Source organism: Pygocentrus nattereri, chromosome 23 (genome assembly GCF_015220715.1).
Source record: "Pygocentrus nattereri isolate fPygNat1 chromosome 23, fPygNat1.pri, whole genome shotgun sequence".
Lineage (NCBI taxonomy): Eukaryota > Metazoa > Chordata > Actinopteri > Characiformes > Serrasalmidae > Pygocentrus > Pygocentrus nattereri.
In genome coordinates, this window is record NC_051233.1 from 23,495,580 (window position 1) to 23,518,068 (window position 22,489).

General features: G+C 41.5%; 2 protein-coding genes, 1 long non-coding RNA gene and 1 other non-coding gene across 6 annotated transcripts; 3 read left to right on the plus strand and 1 right to left on the minus strand.

Annotated features, from left to right (window-relative positions):
• Nucleotide 1: 1 nt before the first annotated feature.
• On the minus strand, nucleotides 2-7,072 carry rsph4a (radial spoke head component 4A). 2 transcript variants are annotated; one of them, XM_037533373.1, is made up of 8 exons: nucleotides 6,600-7,072; nucleotides 4,856-5,078; nucleotides 4,352-4,654; nucleotides 2,685-2,966; nucleotides 2,520-2,576; nucleotides 1,924-2,068; nucleotides 910-1,027; nucleotides 2-408 (listed from the first exon to the last, which is right to left on the minus strand). In XM_037533373.1, exons 1-8 carry the CDS (start codon nucleotides 6,704-6,706, stop codon nucleotides 168-170), a joined length of 1,476 nt encoding a protein of 491 aa, XP_037389270.1. In that variant the 5' UTR covers nucleotides 6,707-7,072; the 3' UTR covers nucleotides 2-167. The 2 variants fall into 2 exon arrangements, with proteins under 2 accessions (XP_037389270.1, XP_017554707.1); XM_017699218.2 differs by having other exon boundaries at nucleotides 2,520-2,966.
• A 5,781-nt stretch (nucleotides 7,073-12,853) lies between these two features.
• LOC108427014 (C2 calcium-dependent domain-containing protein 6-like) lies at nucleotides 12,854-15,529 on the plus strand. Its single transcript, XM_037533374.1, has 9 exons — nucleotides 12,854-13,243; nucleotides 13,524-13,625; nucleotides 13,799-13,838; nucleotides 13,987-14,111; nucleotides 14,409-14,540; nucleotides 14,649-14,693; nucleotides 14,782-14,850; nucleotides 14,969-15,057; nucleotides 15,270-15,529. Exons 1-8 carry the CDS (start codon nucleotides 13,094-13,096, stop codon nucleotides 15,044-15,046), a joined length of 741 nt encoding a protein of 246 aa, XP_037389271.1. The 5' UTR covers nucleotides 12,854-13,093; the 3' UTR covers nucleotides 15,047-15,057; nucleotides 15,270-15,529.
• Nucleotides 15,530-15,692: 163 nt separating this feature from the next.
• On the plus strand, nucleotides 15,693-21,209 carry LOC108428324. Of its 2 annotated transcripts, none has more exons than XR_005129506.1 (8): nucleotides 15,693-15,715; nucleotides 17,225-17,280; nucleotides 18,241-18,279; nucleotides 18,466-18,534; nucleotides 18,779-18,834; nucleotides 19,554-19,602; nucleotides 19,844-19,890; nucleotides 21,084-21,209. It is a non-coding gene; the product is annotated as an uncharacterized LOC108428324 (long non-coding RNA). The 2 variants fall into 2 exon arrangements; XR_001857920.2 differs by lacking the exon at nucleotides 15,693-15,715 and adding an exon at nucleotides 16,301-16,387.
• LOC119262320 lies at nucleotides 18,580-18,715 on the plus strand. The gene has a single exon (XR_005129550.1). It is a non-coding gene; the product is annotated as a small nucleolar RNA SNORA18 (small nucleolar RNA).
• Nucleotides 21,210-22,489: the final 1,280 nt, after the last annotated feature.

A 22,489-nucleotide genomic window follows, 5' to 3' on the forward strand; every position in this document is an offset into this window, starting at 1 on the left:
CTCTGTTTTATTTCACTTTACTCAAAATACTTACATGATCATAAAACTCTTTGGCATAACCTTCAAAATATCTCAGTACAGGCCTTCTCACTGAAACACAAAAATCTGATGAACTTATTATGCAACTTGTACTCTATTTTAGTCCAGTGTGTACCAGTTTCTTCCATTCAGTCATCCTCCTCCTCCTCCTCCTCTTCCTCCGCCTCCAGGCCTTCATTCTCCTCCTGAGCCGCCTGTTGCTCTTCCAGAGCTGCCTTCAGGGCCTGTTCCTCCTCCAGGCTGGGATCCAGAGCCTCTGTAATCTCAGGTCCACTGGGGTATGCTTGCTGGGGTTGGGGCAGAACAGGAGGAGTATATGGTTCCCCCAAGAACTTCAACCCCCAGCCAATGTATATGTTCTCAAATTTCCTGTTGACCAATAGAAAGTAGGCTGGGTGATATGCTCAATTTGCAATGAAACATAGTCACTCAGTGTTCTTAAAGTACCGATGACATCCATGATATGCTCAGAAAAGCATATTGTGACATTAAATTAAAACCCCACCATTGTTAAGAGTTTTAACAGACAGTTCGTTAACAATTTGAACATCTGTAGAATATTTATAGAGGACTATAGTGGGCTATCCACTATATATCTCACTAAATAAAGTGAGACCCATTAAATAAGTGAGCGAAAGATGCACATTGTTGCCTAGTGTACTGAAGTAGCAGCTGTTCAAAGTTCAGGGCTTTGCTGTTAATGGCAGATTGAGAAACAAAAAGACATAATCAGTGAAAATATCTCAAATGTGCATTATCGCTTTAAAAAAATATTTCAATGGTATTCGTCACTGTTTAATCACCAAAGCCTAACAATGAGGATGTATGAAATTGTTAAGATGAGTGCTCTTGTAAAAAGAGAGGTCTTACCTGCCGCAGGCGTAGGCGTGGGCTCCGGGCCACAGGTTGGAGCGCACATAAGCGACAGCATACTGAGGGATTAGGTGAGAGGATAATCTTATGCTCCACGGAGGGGTGTTATTAATCTCTGAAACACAGTAACAGGTTCACATCACATACAAGAACTGTCATAGTGTTTTAATTTATCCCTTAAAAAAAGCATAATCATTGAGATGTAAGCATACCAACTGAATATTGTTGGATATGAACGTTCATCATTCCAAAACACTGGATGATCTCCGAAATCACATTGAAAGAGCCATGAGTACAGTGACACTCAACGTGCTCAATCGAGTATGAGATGAATTTGACTATCGTGTTAATGTTGTCCGTACAGCTGGAGGAGGTTCATATTGAGCACTTGTAAAATTACACAATAAACTTTATGTTCATTTGAACCAGTTATAATTTACCACATTGTTCTGTAGTGATTTACAAGTGAAATATATCATTCTGAAATCGGATGAATCTTTTTGAATCATCGTGTGTTCACACTGATATCACTGGTCCCTATTCACTTTCATTCATTAATAACAATATCCTGGGTGAAATACCCTTCTAAATCTTCATCTTCCTTCCTCAACCAACTTGACGCAAATATGTCATCTGCAACTTGCTTCATCAGTTGAATCTATTCTAACACAGCTGCTTGGGATACTGAAAGACTTCAACTGATTAAATTAGGTGTATTCTCTCAGCAATAAAACTAAGCTCTGCGGAACAGCAGATCTCAAAGAGAAATAATAGGCACCTCTACCATAGATAGATAGTTTGCTCTTTTTGTGTTGTGCTTTCTCACTTGTAGACAGTGCACTTATTTGGTGATATCGGGAAACTACTAAAGGTGCTGCCATTAACTGGAGCTCCTACTGCGCTGGTTCCCCTAGCACCTCCCTTTAGACATCATGACCACATGCAAACAGTACCACACCAGCCCTTTTGCGGACCCTCTGCTTTACAGCCGGGTCCACAGCATCAACCAACCTGCATCCTCAGAAAGTGGCGTGAGAAGCGGAGGCCCAACCTCAGGCTCGGGTTCATCTGGCTGTTCCTCTTTCTCTTCTTCTTCAGCTTCTTCTTCAAAGTCCTCCTCAGTCTTTTCAGCCAGGTTGACCCACACACAACGACCCTGACACACACACAGAAGGGGGAGAATTAGTTAAAAATACTGGTTTAGTTTTTGGCCATCATCTCCAGAGGACTCCCGAAGTCGTGCATCGTTAGTATAGATAAAAGTTTTTAATCCACATTTTCAGTAGAATTACTCTAAATGTTTCAGTGAACTTCAAGTAAGAAATAATTACACAAAATGAAGTGATGTGCTCCAATGCTATTATAAAAGATCTAGGAACAGGGGTGTCCAATCCTGGTCCTAGAGATGCACCACCCTGCAGAGTTTAGCTCCAACTTCAATCTTCCACACCTGATCCAAGTAGCAAAGGCCTTCAGAAGCAGCTGAAGAGCCAGGTGTGTTGGATCTGAACTCACCAGAGTGGTAGATCTCCAAGTCAAAGATTTGGCACAGTTGTCTATGAGGGTCAATGAAATATGTTTCAGATTTTCTTCCCTGTGTGAGTTACCTGTTTGTTGATGTGCTGGACATGGTGGACCCACGCAGACAGTGACTCAGCCATTTCCTGCACAGAGATTCCCTCAAAGTTGAGGTTTTCAACAAAGTTGTCACGCCCTCCTTCTTCTTCTTCTCCTTCCTCTTCATCAAAGTGATAGAAGCCCAGCGGACTGACCTGAGTGCTGGCTGAGATGCGGGCGATTTGAGCTCTCAGATAGTTGGCCTCGTTGCCTGGAAACGGCGGGTAGCTGACGACAGGGGCATCCAGCTGACCGGTGAAGAGCTTGCGGATCTGCCGTGCCACCGTGATCTGAGCGGGGGTGACATCAGGAAGACGCACCCAGGGCAGGCCAGGCTCTCGGCACGCAAAGTAAGTGAATTTATTGGTACCAGAACCACGAGGCTCTTTGGGCACCGTAGGGGGAGGCTTGTAGGTTGACTTCGGGAGTGGATCAACCTAAAATAAATGGCATCACAGCAGCAGAGTGAGTTTCCTTTGAGTGCAGATGTCCTGAAGCAAAAGTTCAGAGAAATGTTTGCACAAAAAAGACATGCTTGGTGTCTGAAATCGCTTCTTTAGTTTTGCACTATGCGCATAATCCAGATAACTCATACATAATGGAAGCTTACACCCTGTAATTAGTATGATGCAAAATGCAGGTTAAATTCTACACTTGCCTCAAACTATGAGGGGTTGTTAAGTAATTTCAAATAAATTTGTTCATGTTGTTTCTGATACTGTATGACTGTATGTTGTCTATAAAAATGTTTAGCTAAAACAGCAGCAGTCATCTTGAAGCATGTGTTTTGTCTGATGATCACTTCTCTCTTTTTTTAAAGGTAAGATTAGGGGTGAGTATATGGCAAAAATATATATATCAAACTTCAATATAAAATTCACAACTGTTTATCTTAATATTTAGTTTTTTCTGACATTGGATATCAAAAATTTTAAATAATATCAAAAATTTGGATTTTTTACATTTTACTACCTGCGCTTTTCACATTCTTGGCTGGAGATTCCCCTCCCCTCCTGCAGAGGTCACTCTCTCCAAAATTTTAATGACTGACTGCTTTCCTGAAACTTTTTCTCATTACTCTTTCTATGTATAGCTTGTATTTAGGCTAGGGGCTTTGCGAAGTCTTGCCAGATCACATTCTGCAATTCTAAGCCTTATTGCTTTTCGTTCTTGGTGTTTTTCGTGTTCTCTGACCTTCTGCTTGTCTACTGGCTTTTTTCTGACTTTGGATCTCATCTTTGTTTTTGATATTACTTTTTGTATTACTTTCTGGCTGCAATAAAGTCAGCTCACACTTGAATCCACTGGTCTTGATCTTGCAGCGCTGCACTAATTCCAGTTCAACAGGACTAATTTTCTGTCTTTGTAATAAAACGCATAGCTGGTTTGATGTCATCCACAATATGCTCAGAAAAGTTAACTGTGACATATTCTGACTTAATTTATCACAATAACAATGAATATCGTTGTACTACTCAGTCCTAGAGAACAATGTTCTGAAACCTTATATGCTAATTTTTAGATCCATTTGAGATTACTAAATAACATGGTCTGAAGCAAGTGTGTGATGACCAAGACATGCAGTTTGCACAATGTATCTATAGGCTTTAATTACTTATTAGCTTCCTTAGCCTTATAACCCCAGGGCAAAATTAAACAGGCAAACTTCAGACACCAAACATTCCCTGGCCTGTTCTACATTTGGGGTAAGGAGCGATTGTTAATTAGATATTTTCTTAAACTGTGGTTTTAATTAGGTAATTGGTTCATAAGTTATCCTGAATGATTAAGAAGTCAGAAACGGGTGTGATCAAGAACTCACCTCTTCCACAACTTCTTCCTCATCCTTTTCTCGAGCCTCTCCTTCTTTCTCTTCATCCTCATGCGTCTCCTCAGCCTCTCCTTCTTCTTCTTCTGCTCCGTCTCTGTATTCTACTTCAGCCACTGTGTAATTTGCCTCAGTGCCTAGGATCTTGCCCCAGAATCTGCAGCGCTGGAGCAGATGTGTGTCCACTAGCTGCTTCAAGGCCAGAAAGATCCTCTGTGTCTCTTCCCGGCCCAAACCCACCCCGACTTGCTCAAAGAAGAAACTCTGCTCAGCCAGATTAGGCAGAGGTGTTTCTACCTGGAAGAAATGCAAAAGAACATCAGTCAATCTGAATATGCACCACTGTTCAAAAGTTTGAAATGACCGTTCAGTTTAGAAAATCTGTTTTCAATAATACAGTAATTTTGCTGCATATGTGATAGTGATGCATATGTGCTATGAACTGTACATATAGTTTATAGGTGCAAGTAGAAAGAAATAAAAAGTGAGTCTTCTCACTAGGCCCTCTTCTTGCTCGTCCCCTGCTCCCTGTGAAAACAGGCCTTTCTGTTGTTGGGCCAGTGTGAGGGCTGCAGTAGGTTCTGGGCTGGGGCGCAGGGTGCTCTGTCTGTCCTGCAGCTGGCTGCGCTTCACCTCCAGGCTCAGATCTTCAAACACATCAGCTGCATTGTCTGGGCGTTCATCCATTACTTTGATGAGCACACGGGTCAGGTGGTCATAGCTGAAGAAGACAGCAAGTATGATATTTGGTGAAACTTTCAACGGCCTGGTCTGCTTAGAAACATTCTCTGGTTACTTCGTGGTCTTGCTGACCTTTCTGGTGGACAGTTAGAGACCCATTCTGTTCAAAGCACAATGTGTCAGCACTGCCATGTTCAATGTTTATGGTTCTTGGTTGCATATTTTTAGGTGGTGGACCACTGACATGTCAAAAATACCCAGCTACACGGCTGTGCCTGATACAATCGTACCAGCACCACACACACTATCATGCCAACACCATGTAAGCGCGCAGACTGATCCACCACCCAGATAATATCTAGTCAGCAGCAGTCATGTGGTCAGAAACAGACCAAGGATGAATGAGGTAGAAGGGGGCTGACAAAGTGTGTATGTCAACTACAAAGTGTAATTGTGAAAGGATGTACAAGGTATGAGTTTGAAGTGGATGGTGAGTTTAGTTTAGTCTGCTATGTTTAGTTAAACTTACCATTGGCTATTTATGCATTTTCTGAAGCAAATACTGTTATACAGTTATAGTAAGAGAAAAGTAAGTATAATAAAGACTGAAGGAAAGAAAGAGATGAACAAACAAGTAGCCTAGCATGATGCTCAGAAAGCTTCAGGTAAGTTGGAGTTAAAAATGTGGAAAAACTGAAATACATGGCTAAACTTCTTAAAAAGATGATCAAGGGTTCTTCAGTAAAAAAAACAATGGTTCTACATAGAACCACTTGCATACTTAAATTGTTCTTTTCATGGTGAAATGCTTCTTCAGTCTGATGGAAAATGCCTTGTATATGGTTCTATAAAGAACCTTTTTGAAAATGGCTCTACATAGCACCCATAAGAGGGTTCTGCTATTGTAAAGATGTCATGCTTATAACAATACATGAACCCCTTTTAGGGCTATATAGAACCATTTTCAGAAAAAAAAATAGTTCTTCAAGAGCATTGGTTCTATTCAGAACTACTTCGTGCTTAAATGGTTCTTTGCAGGGGGAAATGGTTTTTCAGACTGTTGGGGAATGTGTTGTGTATTTGTTGTATATGATTTGAAAATGATTCTATACAGCACCAACTAGGGATCTTATATTGTTAAAATGTCAAGCTTACGACCATACAAGAACCCTTTTGGTGCTCATGCTTAAATGGTTCTTGGCAAGGTGACATCGTTCTTCAGACTGATGGAGAATGTGTTGTATATGGTTCTAAATGGTTCTATATAGAACAATAAGTAACATCAGTATAAAAAACTGACACTGCAAATAACCAGTCAAGCTGATGTGGGTCCAGGGGCACAAGAAGCCCAAGAGCACAGGTCTTGCTGAGTGTATTCACAAAAAGTCTGAACAGATTCTGTCTGTTTAAGGGGTTCCGCCTGTTTTATTTGAATGACGGTGTTAGAAGAAGTAGAAAAAGAAGAACTGGAGTAACAATACAACGTCCGCCTTGCAGTTCAATCCAGAAGCAGCCTTGAAAGAGAAGGATTGGAGCGACATTAAAGTGAGGAAAAACTCACAGACTGAGGTTTGTTTTGGTGCTTCTTTTTAGCAGGAAAGCCTTGAAGTTCAGTGCAGCCAGCTGGCTTTGGTCTTGCTCGTTCGCCACTCCTTCGAGAGGTTCCATTCCTGCGGTGCGTTTAGATCAAATCAAATAAAAGAAGCAAGTTTTGTGTCCTAATGAAACGTTTTATTATGTTTATGTAATTGTTCACTGCAGGCCCATCCAGCTAACACGAAACCATTTGACTGCTAAAACGCTGCCTGCCGACGCTGTTACTAGCCAAACAAAAACCCGTTGCCATGGAGCTTGGAGCTCGCGAATCTGATTGGCTGCGCTGGAGTGCGCTTTGCTCGGAGGTTTTATGCTTCTTCTCTTTTTATTCATTCATGTTCATCTTTTTTCACGTCTGTTGTTCTTGGAATCTTCTGGAAGGAGAGACGCGTCCAGAGATGGGAACTGTAATATGTTTTTATCTCTTGTACAGCAGAAATGCCCGTATGTACAGACCCCTACAGACAGATCTAGTACATAACTTTGGTTTAGTTCGCAGTGATCAGGTCATTGTTGTGGCAGATGGTGTCTCACAAATGCGAAAGGAGATAAAAGTAAGAATAAATAAATAATATGTTTGCATCCACCTCAGAAAGTATGTAGTTGCACCCCTGGCTTCAAGACACACAGACAGGCACCGAGTGCAGGATATCTGCTGGCCTGAAGGACTGCATCCAGAAGCGGGGCAGGTAAGTGTATATTTGAGGGCTGGATAGGATTGGAGTCAGAGACGAACAGTTGTTTATGGTTGTATCTTTGCATTTTTCAGGCTGTTGCATCTTCATCAAGGTCTAGATGAGTGCAAGACAGGAGAGGATAGGGTGCAGTTTTTGGAGAAGCTGATTCTGAAAAAGAGTTTTAGCTCCAGCTGTCCCTGCTGAAACACCACCTGTCAGGTATGTGGCTGTGCTGGTGCACATGGTTACCCATTCTGCTGAAATGCAGTGCTAGTGTGGTGTTTTGTTGTGTGGTGTACTGTTTAGCTCAAGGTAACACTGTGTGTGACAGGACCTGTCTAAAGCGGAGAGACAAGACAAATGAGGAGGACGCGGACAACAGAACAACAGAGGGAAGAACAACAGAGGGAAGAACAAGAGGAACAACGGCAACATGCAAGAAGAGGAAGTAGAGAGCACCTGCAGTAAATAAGAGTGCTACATTTCTCCAAATCAAAGCAATGTTTTACAGGAGGTGTAACTTCACTTTTTATTTGAAAACCCGTGAAAGATTTGTGTCCATAACTTTCCACTAACTACTTTCCACTGTTTCAGGTTTCATTACTGAACTGTGTCTGATATCGAAGGCTGCTGCCTTGCAACCTTCATTTAGAAGGAACTGGATTTGAAGGTACGAGCAGATGAATCCAACGTTTTGCTGGTTGTTTTTTTATCTTTCAGAAAAACTACTTTATGAAGACCGTTTTGGTTTTTTAAAAGTGCAGCAGGTATTTTTCTAAAATTAGACTGCAGCGGTCAGCAAAATGCTCAGTCAAGAATTCCAAATTCTAAAATAGTGTGTTCCAAATAACTAAATAGCCAACTAAATCGTTTGTTGACCCAGATCATTTACAAGAAGGTTGATTTTATTTTCCTGCCTGTGTCTATTTGGAGATTCTGCGTGATCCATCAAGGTGCCTCACTGTAAACCGGCAAATCGGAGCAGAGCCCGTCAATATAATTCCAGAGCCCCCAAAAAAAGGGACAACAGCTTGTTTTATTCTGGAGCCAAACCATAGGATTGTAAATGGGCGTGTAAAAACACATCCGAGCAAAGTCACATATCATCTATACAGACATCAGAGAACAATTAAAAATTTCTCTTTAATTAAGTGGTTAAGATGTAAACAAACTCAGAGTGGTTAGACGTGAACAAAATCACAGAAAAACATCACATATAAACACAAAAAAATTTTAAATTTATGTAAATTTACACCCTGTGACCCTGAGGGAGAAGTGGCTTAAAGTGTGAGTGTGTGTGTGTGTGTGTGTGTAAGTAAATTTCCAGCAGAAACTGCAGTAATCTGTATGCCTTAAATAAACCAGCTCACTGTAAAATTATACATTCTGGCTGATGCAGGTCATGCTTTCTCAAAGAAATTGTAAATGACTAACAGCGTTTAATTAGCTGTTATTTGCATGCTGGGAAAATGATTGGTATTTGTGCAGCCTGCCTTATTTTAGCACTGGAGGCGGAGCTTTCCATCATTATTTTGGTTTTGTTAATTCTACTTTTATTGTTTTGTTTACAGTTCATTTCACAGGAGTTTTTCTTGTAACATGTTATTTCAAACCCAAAGATATGTTTGAAGACATTTGACAGGTTTTGATCTTCTTATGCTCTGTTTTTCTAGTTTATCCTGTAATATTATTATTATTATTATTATTATGGGATATTTGGTTTCACTGGTATGAGTGCAAGTGCTGTAATATGATGGTGGGTACATGATGTGATTGATGATCAGCCCTATGTTGCTAGTTAGATAAATCTGAAGAATTTGTGATTTGTGAAAAACCAACATGGGATACGACAGCAACAGCCTAGCAACAACTTAGCAACCATCATGGGATACGACAGCAACAGCCTAGCAACAACTTAGCAACCACCTGGGATACCACAGCAACAGCCTAGCAACAACTTAGCAACCACCATGGGATATGACAGCAACAGCCTAGCAACAACTTAGCAACCACCATGGGATGCAACAGCCTAGCAACAACTTAGCAACCACCTGGGATACCACAGCAACAGCCTAGCAACAACTTAGCAACCACCTGGGATACCACAGCAACAGCCTAGCAACAACTTAGCAGCCACCATGGGATACAACAGCAACAGCCTAGCAACAACTTAGCAACCACCATGGGATACAACAGCAACAGCCTAGCAACAACTTAGCAACCACCATGGGATATGACAGCAACAGCCTAGCAACAACTTAGCAACCACCTGGGATACCACAGCAGCAGCCTAGCAACAACTCAGCAACCACCTGGGATACCACAGCAACAACTCAGTAACCACCTGGGATAGCACAGCAACAGCCTAGCAACAACTTACCAAGCACCTGGGAGACCATAGCAACAGCCTAGCAACAACTCAGCAACCACCTGGGATACCACAGCAACAGCCTAGCAACAACTTACCAAGCACCTGGGAGACCATAGCAACAGTCTAGCAACAACTCAGCAACCACCTGGGATAGCACAGCAACAGCCTAGCAACAACTTACCAAGCACCTGGGAGACCATAGCAACAGCCTAGCAACAACTCAGCAACCACCTGGGATACCACAGCAACAGCCTAGCAACAACTTACCAAGCACCTGGGAGACCATAGCAACAGCCTAGCAACAACTCAGCAACCACCTGGGATACCACAGCAACAGCCTAGCAACAACTTACCAAGCACCTGGGAGACCATAGCAACAGCATAGCAACAACTCAGCAACTGCCTGGGATTACCACAGTTAGATAGTTAGTCAGATAAATCTGTGATGAATTTGTGATCTGAGAAAAACCACCTGGGATACCACAACAGCCTAGCAACAACTTATCAATAACCTGGGATATCACAGCAACATCTTAGCAACCACCTGAGACTTCAGACCATCGAGACAGACAGACAGACAGACAGAAAGACATTTTTAGATGCCATATGAAACTGATTCGCTGTATTTACAAGAAGTGGTATGAGCTGGTCTAACAGCACATATTATAGACATTAACTGTGAGTTGCATCAGTATTGTAGTGTAAACATATATGCATTGTAATGGTTGTGGTGAGACTCAGCTGATCACTCTACAGAAAGGAAATAAGTACAAACAAAAATACAAGAAAAATGAACTGAAATATCTTAAATATACAAAATATAGAGACAATGTACGTTTAAAGAGACCTAAGTGACTCAGTGTTATTGTTATTTATAGTGACTTGGTGTTAAACTGTTATTGTCCATAGCAGAGATATAATAATAACGCTGACAGTGTGAAAAGGTAGCTGGGAAGGACCCACAGCTTCACAGCTTGTTCAGAAGCCTGACAGCCTGTGGGTAGAAACTGCTCATTAACTGGGTTGTTTTAACCTTTATGCCGTGAAACATCCTGCCTGATAGCAGGATGGTGAACAGGCCGTGTGCTGGGTGACGCTGTCTGACTGGATCTTTTTGATCTTCCTAAGGCAGCGGGATTGGAAGACGTCCTGTAAGGCTGGAAGTTTGTTGCCGATGATGGCTTCTGCCTTCCTCACCACTCCTTCAAGGGCCTTGCGGTCGCAGGCGGTGCTGCTGCCGTACACTCTCAGAAAAAAAGTACTATTCAGGTCTATTTTTGTTCCTCAAGGTACAAGCAATGTAAATGTACCCTCACAAGTACAATAGTGGTCTTTAAGGTCTTATTGGGTACCTTTAATGAGTGATAAAGGTACATTACATATGCTTTTCAAATGATGATGGGTGAGACTAAACTGCTTAGACTGGATATTTAGATAACTAGTTAGTTAACTAGCAAGTTAAATGTCATGCATACATTTCCAATTATGAGGATAAGTGGACACTGTTTTGTATTTTTGTTATATTTCATCATCAGAATAAAAAGCTTAATAAATCCTCTCTATTAGTTAATTGGCCGAAAAAGGTCAAGAACTCCACGAAGCTAAAGTCAGCTTCTTATTCGCCAGATTCTTGCTCGAATTTCACCATTCCACCTTAAACCGTGCAGCGGTTACATTCTGGCACTGGGATGTAATTTTGACTGCTGCACCATTTAAGGTGGAACTGGAAAAACATGCTGACGAAAATGAATCCGACTTCAGCCTCACAAAACATTCAGGTCAAACGGGCAGCAGTGAAAAAGCAGTGGACATAACTTAAAAAAAAAAGTCCAAAAGTAAGTCCAAGCTGCCACAAAAGATCCATTTGAACCAAGTAAAAATGTACGAGTCACACCCACAACTCGACTGATTCCTATAAATGATTGTTACTATTTTCTGACATTAATTCAGTTTTGATCCACTGAGTGTCAGGACACAACCAAATTCAGCCAACCCGTTTTTGTTTAATCTGAGGGGCTGGCTGTGACGATGCTTCGCCAAACTCCGTGAGGAGACACGAAGTCACCGGGTAGGTTGTAGCTGAATGGGTTTGAGGAATGGAGATGCAGGCTGAAGATGGACCGACGCAGAATGATTCTTTGCTGACACTGGCGTGATTTATTTACAAAAGAGAAAACACAAAAGAAAACTGTACAAACACAAAATAAACGATGGTTAAAACGTTGACCTGACTCAATAGCAGCACAGGTACGTATAAGTAGTCTTAGGCCGCAAGGCCATAAGACTAAATTGTCTAGCTTTGCTCTACTCCTCAATCTCCTCACAATCTGAGGTGAGTATCTGAGCTAGCCTCCTCCCAGAACCGTTCCCTCACTTCTTATAGGGTTAGCCCCGCCCCTGCATTACCTGAGCTCTTCCATTCTCCTCAGCAGGGGTGTTGCTGTCCCACAAGTGTGGATTAAAAACAAGGATAAATAAAAGCACAACCGATATTACAAGGCCTCAAGATCCCATTACCGATAAAAGTGTCAAGCTGCAATATACACATTTGCTACGCTGTCTTACTCCACTTTCTGTGACATGGGCTACAGACATCACCCCTCTCATGAGCTAGCCGTGGGCCCTTCGACACATTCATGAGTGAGCTCTTTCTGCTTAGCCTCCCTTTTGCTGCCTCTGCAAGGTAACTGTCAACAGGTGAGTATCACAGGTAGGTGTTCAGGTAAGTATTACACACACACACACACACACACACACACACACACACACACACACACACACACACACACACACACACACACACACACACACACACACACACACACACACACACACACACACACACACACACACACACACACACACACACACACACACACACACACACACACACACACACACACACACACACACACACACACACACACACACCCCTCTGGTGATGGGTAACGCATCTGCCTCATCACACTGGCAACACATGTTCTTTACTGGAACTGGGTTGGTCAGCTAGCTAACAGGCTAAAAGATAGCAGCATAAAGTACTCCATCATTAATATCAACGGCTTGAAATAAAGTAACTATGGTACGGTTAACTGTAAAACAACAATATATAAATCTAACAGTTACTTGAATGGATTACACACTACAAATATTTGTTTGTCAGAAGTCGCGTCAAACCCGGGCTGAATCCCAAATGGCTCCGTACTCACTAAATAGTGTGCTAGTTACGAAAGTTTAGAAATTCTATGCTCTACAGCCAACAGTGCATCATTCATTGTATGGATGAGTCCCAAATGACTTTCTTAGCTATATATTGCACGGTTGGGGTGCAGGATCCAGTATTTAAATCCCTACATAGTGCACTATGTAGGAAGGAGGGAACCATTTGAGATTCAGCCCCAATACAAGAAGATGGAGCCACTGGATTGGTGCTACAATGTTAATTTGGTGACCAAAACTCAAAACTCCGTCTTAATTTCCCAGGTGGAGCCTGCAGCACCAAGCTCATGTGGAAGAAGGATGTTGCAGAGAGTGCTGTCCACAGTCCGCTCCTTGGTTGAGGTACCTATTTACTTCTCTACTGTCCAAAGATGACGTTTTTATATATATGAGAAATCCCTTCAGACAGAATATATCAAACTGTGAATTTAAAAATGTTTTTTTAAGTATTTGAGTCAAATGATAACTTGCCTTCATTTTTACTCTGCAAGTGCACATTGAATAAGTTAAGCTTGAGTTAGCTTGGAGTAAAACATCTCGCCTCTAAAAATTGATTATTGCTTCATTCATTGAATTATTATATATATTTTTGTTCACTTACATTTTTATCGCCACCCTGCAGCGCCTCAGATCCCGTTCCTCGGCTCGGTGCATACAAGCTGAGGTAGAAGATGAGCATGAGGAAGTTTCTCAACCACCTCAGCTGATTCCACTCGGAGTGCCGGTAGGTGTTATTCATGTTTAGAACAGATTAAATAGATTCATTTAAATTTCTCTGTATTTGACCTACTGTGAAGTGTAAAGTCACATTAATTGACTGCATTATGAAATGATGTTAATGCATGTCTCGGGCTTATAAAGCTCTTGAAATGTATGTATTTTTCTTTCCATTGACAGGCTGTAAACCTGAAGACCTGCAGAGACTTCAGTAAATCTGGTATGTTTAAAGTTTCTGTCAGTCTCAGTGTTAAGTCTAGATTTTAGGTTTGAGTTTGTGTTGATATCGAGCCACAAAACTTATCAGTTTTTTTTTGTTTGCCTTGATCAATAATTGTGGTTCTGGTTTGGCTGTTTTTCTGCACCAGCTCCTTTGAAGAAAGGCAGTCGGGCTGCTGTGAGGATCACTATTGGGAGAACGGTGAAGTACACCGTGCAGCAGCCCTACAGCGACCCCATGTGCTTTGATGAATGGAAACACTTCTTGCTACAGGTTAGTATTACTTATCAATGTCTTCTCTCTTTGCACAGCAGACAAATGGGTTTTAACCCTCTGGTGTCTTCAAGGATTTGAGATTTTGGCATATCTTCTTAAACTTGCCTTTAAAGGCACTTGCATATAATGTGATACCCATTTGTTTAATGTAAAAATGCTGTTATCTGCATGGCTATTTTACAAAACCACTGCAGCAACTTCAGCGGGTGTATATTCTGTTCTGAAGTCATTCTGTAAGACATTGATACAAATAACAAAGCCCCCCCCTTACCTTTCTTGTCTTTGTGTTTGCAGATCCAGAAGGAAGACATTTGCGGTGTCCAGCAGTCGAGTTCGGTGGTGGTGGAACTGATTATGGTGGATCCTGATTTAACCACCCCCGTACTCATTGGCAGAGACACCATTATGTGGCAGGAAATCCTTAAGGTAAGATACGTTCTCCTTCTACCTCTATAAAGGTTTTATTTAAGCCACTCAGTGTCACTGATTACCAAAAATGAAAACTTAACCTTTTCTTTTTCTCTTTTCTCACAGAAATCTTCATTGAGTCATCAGTTTAATTTGAGGCTCATGCAGAAGGTAATGTCTTACCATTAGTAAAAATTCTATTTTATTTCCTGCTTGTGTGAGAGAGAGAGATATATGATTTTATTTCTTATGTTTTCAGAAAGTCTGCAAGCTGGACGCAGATCTGGCGTTCTCATATGGCTCAATGGGATATGGATATTCTCATCAGGTACGTGTCCAGAACAGATGTAGATTGTACTGTTATCTGTATAAGTGTAGCAGCTGTGTCATTGCTTATAGTAATAAAGATGGTGATGATGAGCATGTTGTGTTTTCTCTCCCTGTAGATCAAACATGCAGGAAGGACCATTGAGAGTCTTGTAGAGAAATCTCTCTCTCCCTGCTGCCCTCCTAATGAAGACTGAGATCCATTATGGTAAGATTTACACCTATATTTCTTTTTTAAAATAATGCTTACATAGTTATAGAAAATTTATTTTTCCAGCTTTAACATTTAATTGCATAAGACACATTCAAAGCTGCTGTAAAACAGTTATAACTCAGTTAGTAACTGTTATGTTGCTAATTTGTAGTAGTAGTAGTATCCATATAGACAAACTGATAAATGTGTCTGTCTTTCTCTCTCAGTAATGTGATCACCCCCTCCGCACGGACCCGACTGGACTTCGTTCCCTCTGTGATGCTGCAAGCAGTGGCGCAAAAAGGGGGTATGCGGCGCATATGGCCGTTGCACTAGAGGGGCGCCAAAACGATGCCGGAAAATTATTTCTAGTCTGCATTTTCTGTAAGAGCTGTTTGTTCAAGTATGATAATACACATCAAAAAACAGCACAGCACTAATCAGGCGCCCGTCCACTCCGCCCCCCCACCCTCCTGTCATTTGCTCCCAAGCACAGGCGCTTGAGAACGCGCCCCATAGGGAACGCGTCAAGGCGCAAGCACCTGCAGGGTGTTCAGGATGGAGGGGCAGAAAAAAAGCTCTCCGGGACACAAAACAGAAAACGGAAGAGGGAGAGAGAAAAATATGTTGTAGGGATGAAGAAAAGCTTCTCAAAGTGGTTGAAAGACAGCAGGTTGGTCAGTTTATGCGCTTTATTCACCTACGTCACCTTTGTCTACCAAAACGAGACTGTAGGGTACGAAAGTAGCGTTGGACCACTGGGTTCTAGCAAAGCTGCCTCACTGCTGCGTTCCCAAATGCACTTATTCAAAAATAAAGGAATCTAATAGAGGTCAAACCTTCCATAGTTTCCCCAAAGATCCCGCACTTCACCGTGAATAGATTCACACGATCAGAAGAGATCGCCTTTTCAGTTTAAGATGTATGTTACTGTGCTAGCTAAGGCTAGCCATATTAATATTACCCAGCCAGCCAGATGAATGATAGAATTATTTATATATATATATATATATATATATATATATATATATATATATATATATATATATATATATATATATATATATATATATATATATATATATATATATAAAAAACTCAGAAGACGCACGTAAATAAAATGTCTATATTAGTGATGCAGAGGTCGCGAGCCCCGCTGTATGACGTGTATCTATCGATGATTTCCGTCTAACGTGCAGACTTTTATATGGTGAGGCGCGCTGAACGTGTTTCCGCTTTAAGCTGCATGTCCCGCTCTGATTGGTCAGGTTGGTTTAGGACCCTTTTGAGGGGTCGTGTCCGCGCTCCTCGCGCTCTCATTTTCCTGTGGCTCTCCGTGAGGAAGGTCTGAGCTCCTTCTCATTTGTGTCTGTGTCTTTAATGTCTGGTGTACAGTGTAATGTTCATGCTCTGAGGTTGTAAGTTGTGTTTGCGCTCTCGGCTTGTTCAGCGGCGCCGACGCGGCGGCTGTATTCAGCGAGTTCTGCGTGTTTTGCGGCCACGTGGTGAAGCACGTCGGTCTTGAAGTCGTTTAAGGTTGTAGCTAATAAGCCTTCGTCTCGGCTGTTGTGATAAGCTAGCTGGAGCTTTTTCGGTGTAGGTGAAATGTGTGGCTGCGGTTTTATAAATGTTTGAGGAAACGTGCAGCCGTTTAACGTGGCTAGTTAGCCCTTTTAGCAGGGTTAGCTAACGCTAACGTGGCCACGCTGCGAGACGAAGCTGAACCGGTTTCTTAGTCGTTCGCTGGGATTTTGTTCTAGTTTTCCCGTTCCACCTTAAATGGGGCAACAGATAGTTGTTCTGGCGCGACGTTTAAGGTGGAACGGGGAAATTTGAACGTGAGCCTCGTTAGTGTGTATGTGTGTGTGTGTGTGTGTGTGTGTTATATGCATTATTTAAGCTGTGCGTCGTCCGATCTGAATGCCATGTATTTCAGTATGAATATGGGATTTCTCATAAACCGTGAAAATTCCTCTGCTGTGCGTGGCTAGATCATGTCCAGGTTTGCTTTCATCCCGGCACGCCTGATTGCTGAGGTGACAATGAGGCCTGGTATATCGTCCACACTAGCTAGCTAGGTTACCCTGTTCGCCTTAATCGTATGAAAACTTGCTGATATCTTGAGAGCGCGTTTGTCTGTTTAACCCGTTACATATGCACACTTTTCTTCTCTTCCCCTCAGGATGGCTGAACGTGTCCGTTTTGCTGGAGGCCTGGTGCTTTTGGAGCAGCGGCATGGTAAGTGCATGGTTAACAGCGTCGGCATTCTGGTATAAAGTATTTGCTGCATTTGCTTTCCGTCAAAGTTTTGAAAGTGAGATTTTTTTTATGGCACGGTTGTCTGAGTTTGCGTCGCTAAAAACTCCAACGCCCAAGATGCATTGCGTCCACAAGAGGCGTGCGTACAGTCATGAACTCTGTAGGCAAACTTCAGGAGACTGGTTTGAGCTTGTAGAGGAGTGAGGATTGATGGTTAATTTTTTTTAAATATTAAAGAATACACTTCGTAATTAGGTCTGTTCAAAACAGCTCATTACCTATGCATGTAGGCCAGGTTTCCTAAGGCCCCCCCCATCTGCTTCTGGCAGACATGTCTGATTTTTGCTCATCTCAATCAGTTTTCTCAGGTTTTGACTTCACTAAACGTTTACTTGCGTTGAAATTCAGATGCTGTGTCAAGTTACTAAACTTTTGTATTTAATTTTTTGCTGGGAGAAGTAAACCATTATTTTGAAGTTGTTTTTTTTTTTTTTTTTTTTTTCAGGGTTATCATAGTATATTTTCAAGGAAATCAGGTTTTTGGTGCATGTTAGTTTTGACACTACATCTGGAGAAGCTTAATTTGCAGGCATTTGGTGAAATGTTTAGTTTGTGTGGGTGGCCAGTAATTGAGCTGTTGATCTGATTAAAAAAAACCTAACCTTTTCAAATGCAGGTTAGTATTAGTTGTATACTTTATCAATTTTCCACAAAACTAAACTGAGCTTTAAATTTATGCACAGTTCTAGTCACAGCCTAAATGATGGGCTTAGGAACTAGTACAGTGCAAAGACTACAACTCTGTTCTCTTGCAACTCACCGTTGTGCTCACACAATAACGGTGCTACTTATGAGAATGGACACGTCTTTTACACTAATCAGTATTCTTATGTAATTGTTATTGAGTAGCCTTAAGTGACCATTGAACCTTGTTTCCAGGTTTTGGGTAGATATCAGCCACCATCTTCACACTATCAGGTAATGCTCAGCAGGTAATGTATTGTCAGTATTATGTCAGTATCTGTAATGATGATTGGCTTTTTATGTTCAACTGCACTTATGACCATGAAAGAAATGCCTCTCTGAACAATCACCTACACTCTTAGAGAAGTATTAATGGAAGCCAAAGCAGTCTTCTTACTGCAGCATGCTGTCTTTTCCTAGATATATCTACAGAATATAGGCCTGCAGCCACGGATATAAAATGCGGGGAAGTTTCAGCTGCTTCTAGTGGTGAGTAATCGGTGAGCATTCGTGTTAATATGAATGAGTGGTGACACTGAGGTCTATCCCGACTGACCCCTCACAGTAGAGTCATGTCGTTGGAAATGCCTCAAAGATCAATTCTGTAGTATAGCTTTACCCATAGTGCTATTGCCATTAACTCTGTGGGGGAAAATGCTGCTGGACAGTGTTCTTTGAGATGCTTCACTCTGCTTCTGTTTTTGACATGCTCTCAAGTTCTCTCTTGTTCCAGGTGCAGTGACCTGCTTATCCTGAGGGGGGCACACTGTCCTTTTGCTGGTGAGCATGGTCAGTTTGACAAATTAAATATTTTCCTTGGTGAATAAGCACTGTGGTATCTGCAACCAGCTGTGTGTCTGACTGGATTGTTCAAATAGCAGTGCAACAGCAACTCTATACTTGCAAAAATGGGCCTTACATGTGTCAATATGTTGGGTCCTAGTGGTTGTTGAGACACCCCCACCCCATCTCCTCTAACGTGCCCTGCTTAAATTAAATTGTTGCAGTGCCATAAGGGTTTTACTGTATCAGCATCGCTGGTCTTGGTTCATTCTTATGTTTAATGTTGCCGGTGCTAGTTTCTCTGTCTAAACACTTAATTCTTAATGTATAGATCTCTGTTGGAACCATCAAGTCATTGGGGCATACACACATGCTGCCAAATAGGAAATCAATTATTTAGGTGGTCGTCGCCTTTGTGTTGATGGGACACAAGAAATTACATGGACAACTTAAATCTTAGATTAGTTTTGCATCTGATGTGATCTGACATGATTGGGCAAGGTTTTATGATTCTGTTCCTTACCATCAGCTCCCTCACTGACTGGCTATAGTGGTGGCATGTGTGGTAAGTGAGGTGGCCTGTAGCACACTGTCTGTCAGAATTCAGCCAAATGCCCCACCCTATATTAGGCCAGAACATAACACATTGCTACTTGCCTGCTTTTGTCTTGAGGAGCAAGTGTTTAAATGGATTTATAGTCCTGACCTGTAATTGTCATCTTCAGGTGCAGCTTGAGATGAGTCATAGAGAAAAGGATCAAGAAAGGAGGACAGGTGAGTCTTCATAGCTGACCTTGCACTTCTGTGGTCATTATGGTGGCTGGTCATATACCAAGGCTTTAGGGAGGTGTTGTTCCTTACTTGCTGTGGACATGACCAAAAATCAAAGCCCATCCCAGTGGTCCGCTTCAGTTTTTTACTGTTGTGGTCTACTGGGAACACTTTAAAACACTGTAGCGGTCTAAATATTATATGTTGAGTGATGCCTTAATATAAACTTCTGGATGTTCATTAGGTTTCTGGGTTGGAATGAGGACTTCTACCATCCAGTGGTGAACTAAGGTGAGATGCCCTAAATGTCTCATATGGATCATATTCAAAGGGGGTCAGCCACATGCTACCACTGGCGATCCTTAACGCACTGATCCTATATCAGAGCCCTGCAGGATATGTTGCAGGTTTTGATCTTTGAGATGCCTGCTTTCTTAAGGGCAACATTACATTATTTTGGCCAGACAGTGCCCTTGAGATCTCTGATTTGAAAAAGCTGCTTAATATGCAACATAATCATGTTCAGTCACTTGGGCTGTGTGTACCAAGTGTTGGCCAGTTTCCCTTCACATAACAGAACTGTTTAGCTTGTGTAGATCACAATTTCTTGTGACTCTTGCATTAACAGTAAGTGTTTATTTATTTAAGCCTTTGGTTTCTGTAATGAGTCAAGATAGCAGTTCTGGCTGGCTAGATTTTTTTTTTTCTCAAAAAGGGGGAGGGGGGTTTGGGGGGGATGGCTGACTCCTGTGACTCACTGCCCAACTGTTTTGTGACCATTGCATTTGACCAATCAGTGGTTTGCCATTACGATTTCCACCCATATATTCTGGCATGCAACACTTCATACCCCAGTGAGAAGTAACTAGACTCAATTTTACGGTACAGTTCGCTCGGCCATGGAAGTGACTGTGTGAGCTCTCTCTGTACGTATGTAAAATGCGTGGATTTGTAACTACTGTCCCACGCTGCCCAGTGGGGAGGGGCTATTTGTATTTGATAATTCTGCAGACCCAGTTGGCAAATAACAATGGCTGCTTACCGCAGGGTTTTGCAACAGTTGCTTTAACTAATGCTTTCCAAAAATGTGGTAAATCCACATGACTTAGTTTTGCCCTAAGCTACACATTCAGTTTATTTGCTTATGATGGCAACATTTTATTTCAGTATTTTGGTAGAATGCACTATTCTCACAGCAAAATGGCACTTATGTACCCATTTTTTAAAAATCAGTGTCGTAATTAAAGTGGGATGATTGTTCATGGGCTGGATCAGGTAGTTTGAGGCAAAATTGCTGTGCTTGGGGGCACCAGGAGAAAAATTACAGAAACGCTGTTGTAGATGACTTCCACAGTCTATCATAATGTTTTGTTACTTAAATATTCCAGTTGTGATGTGGGTGAAATATTGGGAAGGTTCTTTTGGTGGTTTGTGCCTTTTTTGTGATGCAGAGTAATTTTAATTTTTTTTTCCTTTCCCTTCAGCAGAGGCAGTTGGACAGTTGATGCTGCTGTGGATGTGTAAATGGTCTTGAGTTTCCCAAGCCACCATTTGTGTGGACTGCCACGTTTAAATGTTGTCATTCTCAAATAAATGTATTTAATTATGCATTGAGTAATTACTCTTATTTTGAAAATATAAACTTGGGCTGTGAAATGAATCCTAATGCCTTTTATGATGTATGAAGGTATACCCATATCATTGAGGTTCAGGGCAGTTTTATTTAAAAAAAAAAGTCTGAGACCCTCTGGGAAGTAGTTACACCTTTGTCTCAGTGGTTCATAACTCAGAGTACTTGGCGGTTTACCGTAGCATTTGAGTAAGCAGTAAAATGTATGATGGGATATTTGAGTATGATTCAATGAGTGGGATTCTGTCTTGACCCTTTGAAATCCACATTGCAGTCTGACGAGGTGGTCTGCAAGTTGTATTTTGAAAGACCAAGTTCACCATGCAGGGAAATGATGCTGCAAAGGAATTTGTAGAGAGAAGCATTTTAATGAAACGGTTGGCTTATGTGTATGTGATTATGGGTGTATTTTAGGAATGCAGAATCAGAAATTGTGCTTTTTTTTTTTTTTTTTTTTTTCCTCCCCCCAACTGGTCTATTTTGGCTGGTCTGCATTGTTTTTATTTTAACATTTTTACTGCAGTGTAACAAATCACTTCATTATTTGAATTGATAGTCTGAAAATAAGGATTGGCTAAAAGGTTTGTTTTCAGTTCACTAGAGCATTCAGGATTATAAAAGTACGATATATGAAAAGATACTGTAAAGTGTTCCCACCTAATGCTCTATGCGCAAGCTAACACAATTCTACAGCATGCTGCCCTGTATTGTTACAATCCTAGTAAACAACGTGACTCAAGTACGGGCATCTGCGCTGTATGTCCATGCTGCTGCTAGATGTATACCAGAACGCTGTAGCATGACTCATGCTGAACAGTCAGTTTATAACTTTCACTTTAGTGTTTGATTTATCGTATTTAAACTGACGTGTGGTGTTGCCTTATAATGGCTCTCTTATTACATACTATACAGTATGGAGAGAAGCCCAATTTAAATGGCTGTGGGATAAGACTAAGATCAAGTTTGTAAAAAGCAGCTGTAAATGTAGCTGAATTTCATTTTGACTGAGGGTTTACTTTTTCTCTCCATGGTCCTCTGCCAACAAGAAAAGGGTGTTGTATGTGCCAGTTTTCAGAAATACAGAGAGCACTTGAGCTGCACTGAGATGGGAGCTGAGCTTTGTGAGCATTTACTCATGGACTTAGTTCTCAGAGTTTGGGTCATGGGACGCAGATTAAAGGATTCTCTTCAGAGAGCACAGCACACCCTTTCTCCTCAAAGCCTGTTTGTTTGGCCCTGAATTACATTTAAATGTTCCTG

Bases quoted from the DNA above. Each gene is read 5' to 3' on its own strand.
- LOC108427014 (XM_037533374.1), top strand. From the start codon at position 13,094: ATGGAGCCACTGGATTGGTGCTACAATGTTAATTTGGTGACCAAAACT. The intron at 14,112-14,408 runs GTTAGTATTACT...TTGTGTTTGCAG, and splicing joins GGAAACACTTCTTGCTACAG to ATCCAGAAGGAAGACATTTG. The intron at 14,541-14,648 runs GTAAGATACGTT...CTTTTCTCACAG, and splicing joins TGTGGCAGGAAATCCTTAAG to AAATCTTCATTGAGTCATCA.
- rsph4a (XM_017699218.2), bottom strand. From the start codon at position 6,706: ATGGAACCTCTCGAAGGAGTGGCGAACGAGCAAGACCAAAGCCAGCTG. The intron at 2,967-4,351 runs GTGAGTTCTTGA...CATTTATTTTAG, and splicing joins AGGAAGAAGTTGTGGAAGAG to GTTGATCCACTCCCGAAGTC. The intron at 409-909 runs GTAAGACCTCTC...ATTGGTCAACAG, and splicing joins CACGCCTACGCCTGCGGCAG to GAAATTTGAGAACATATACA.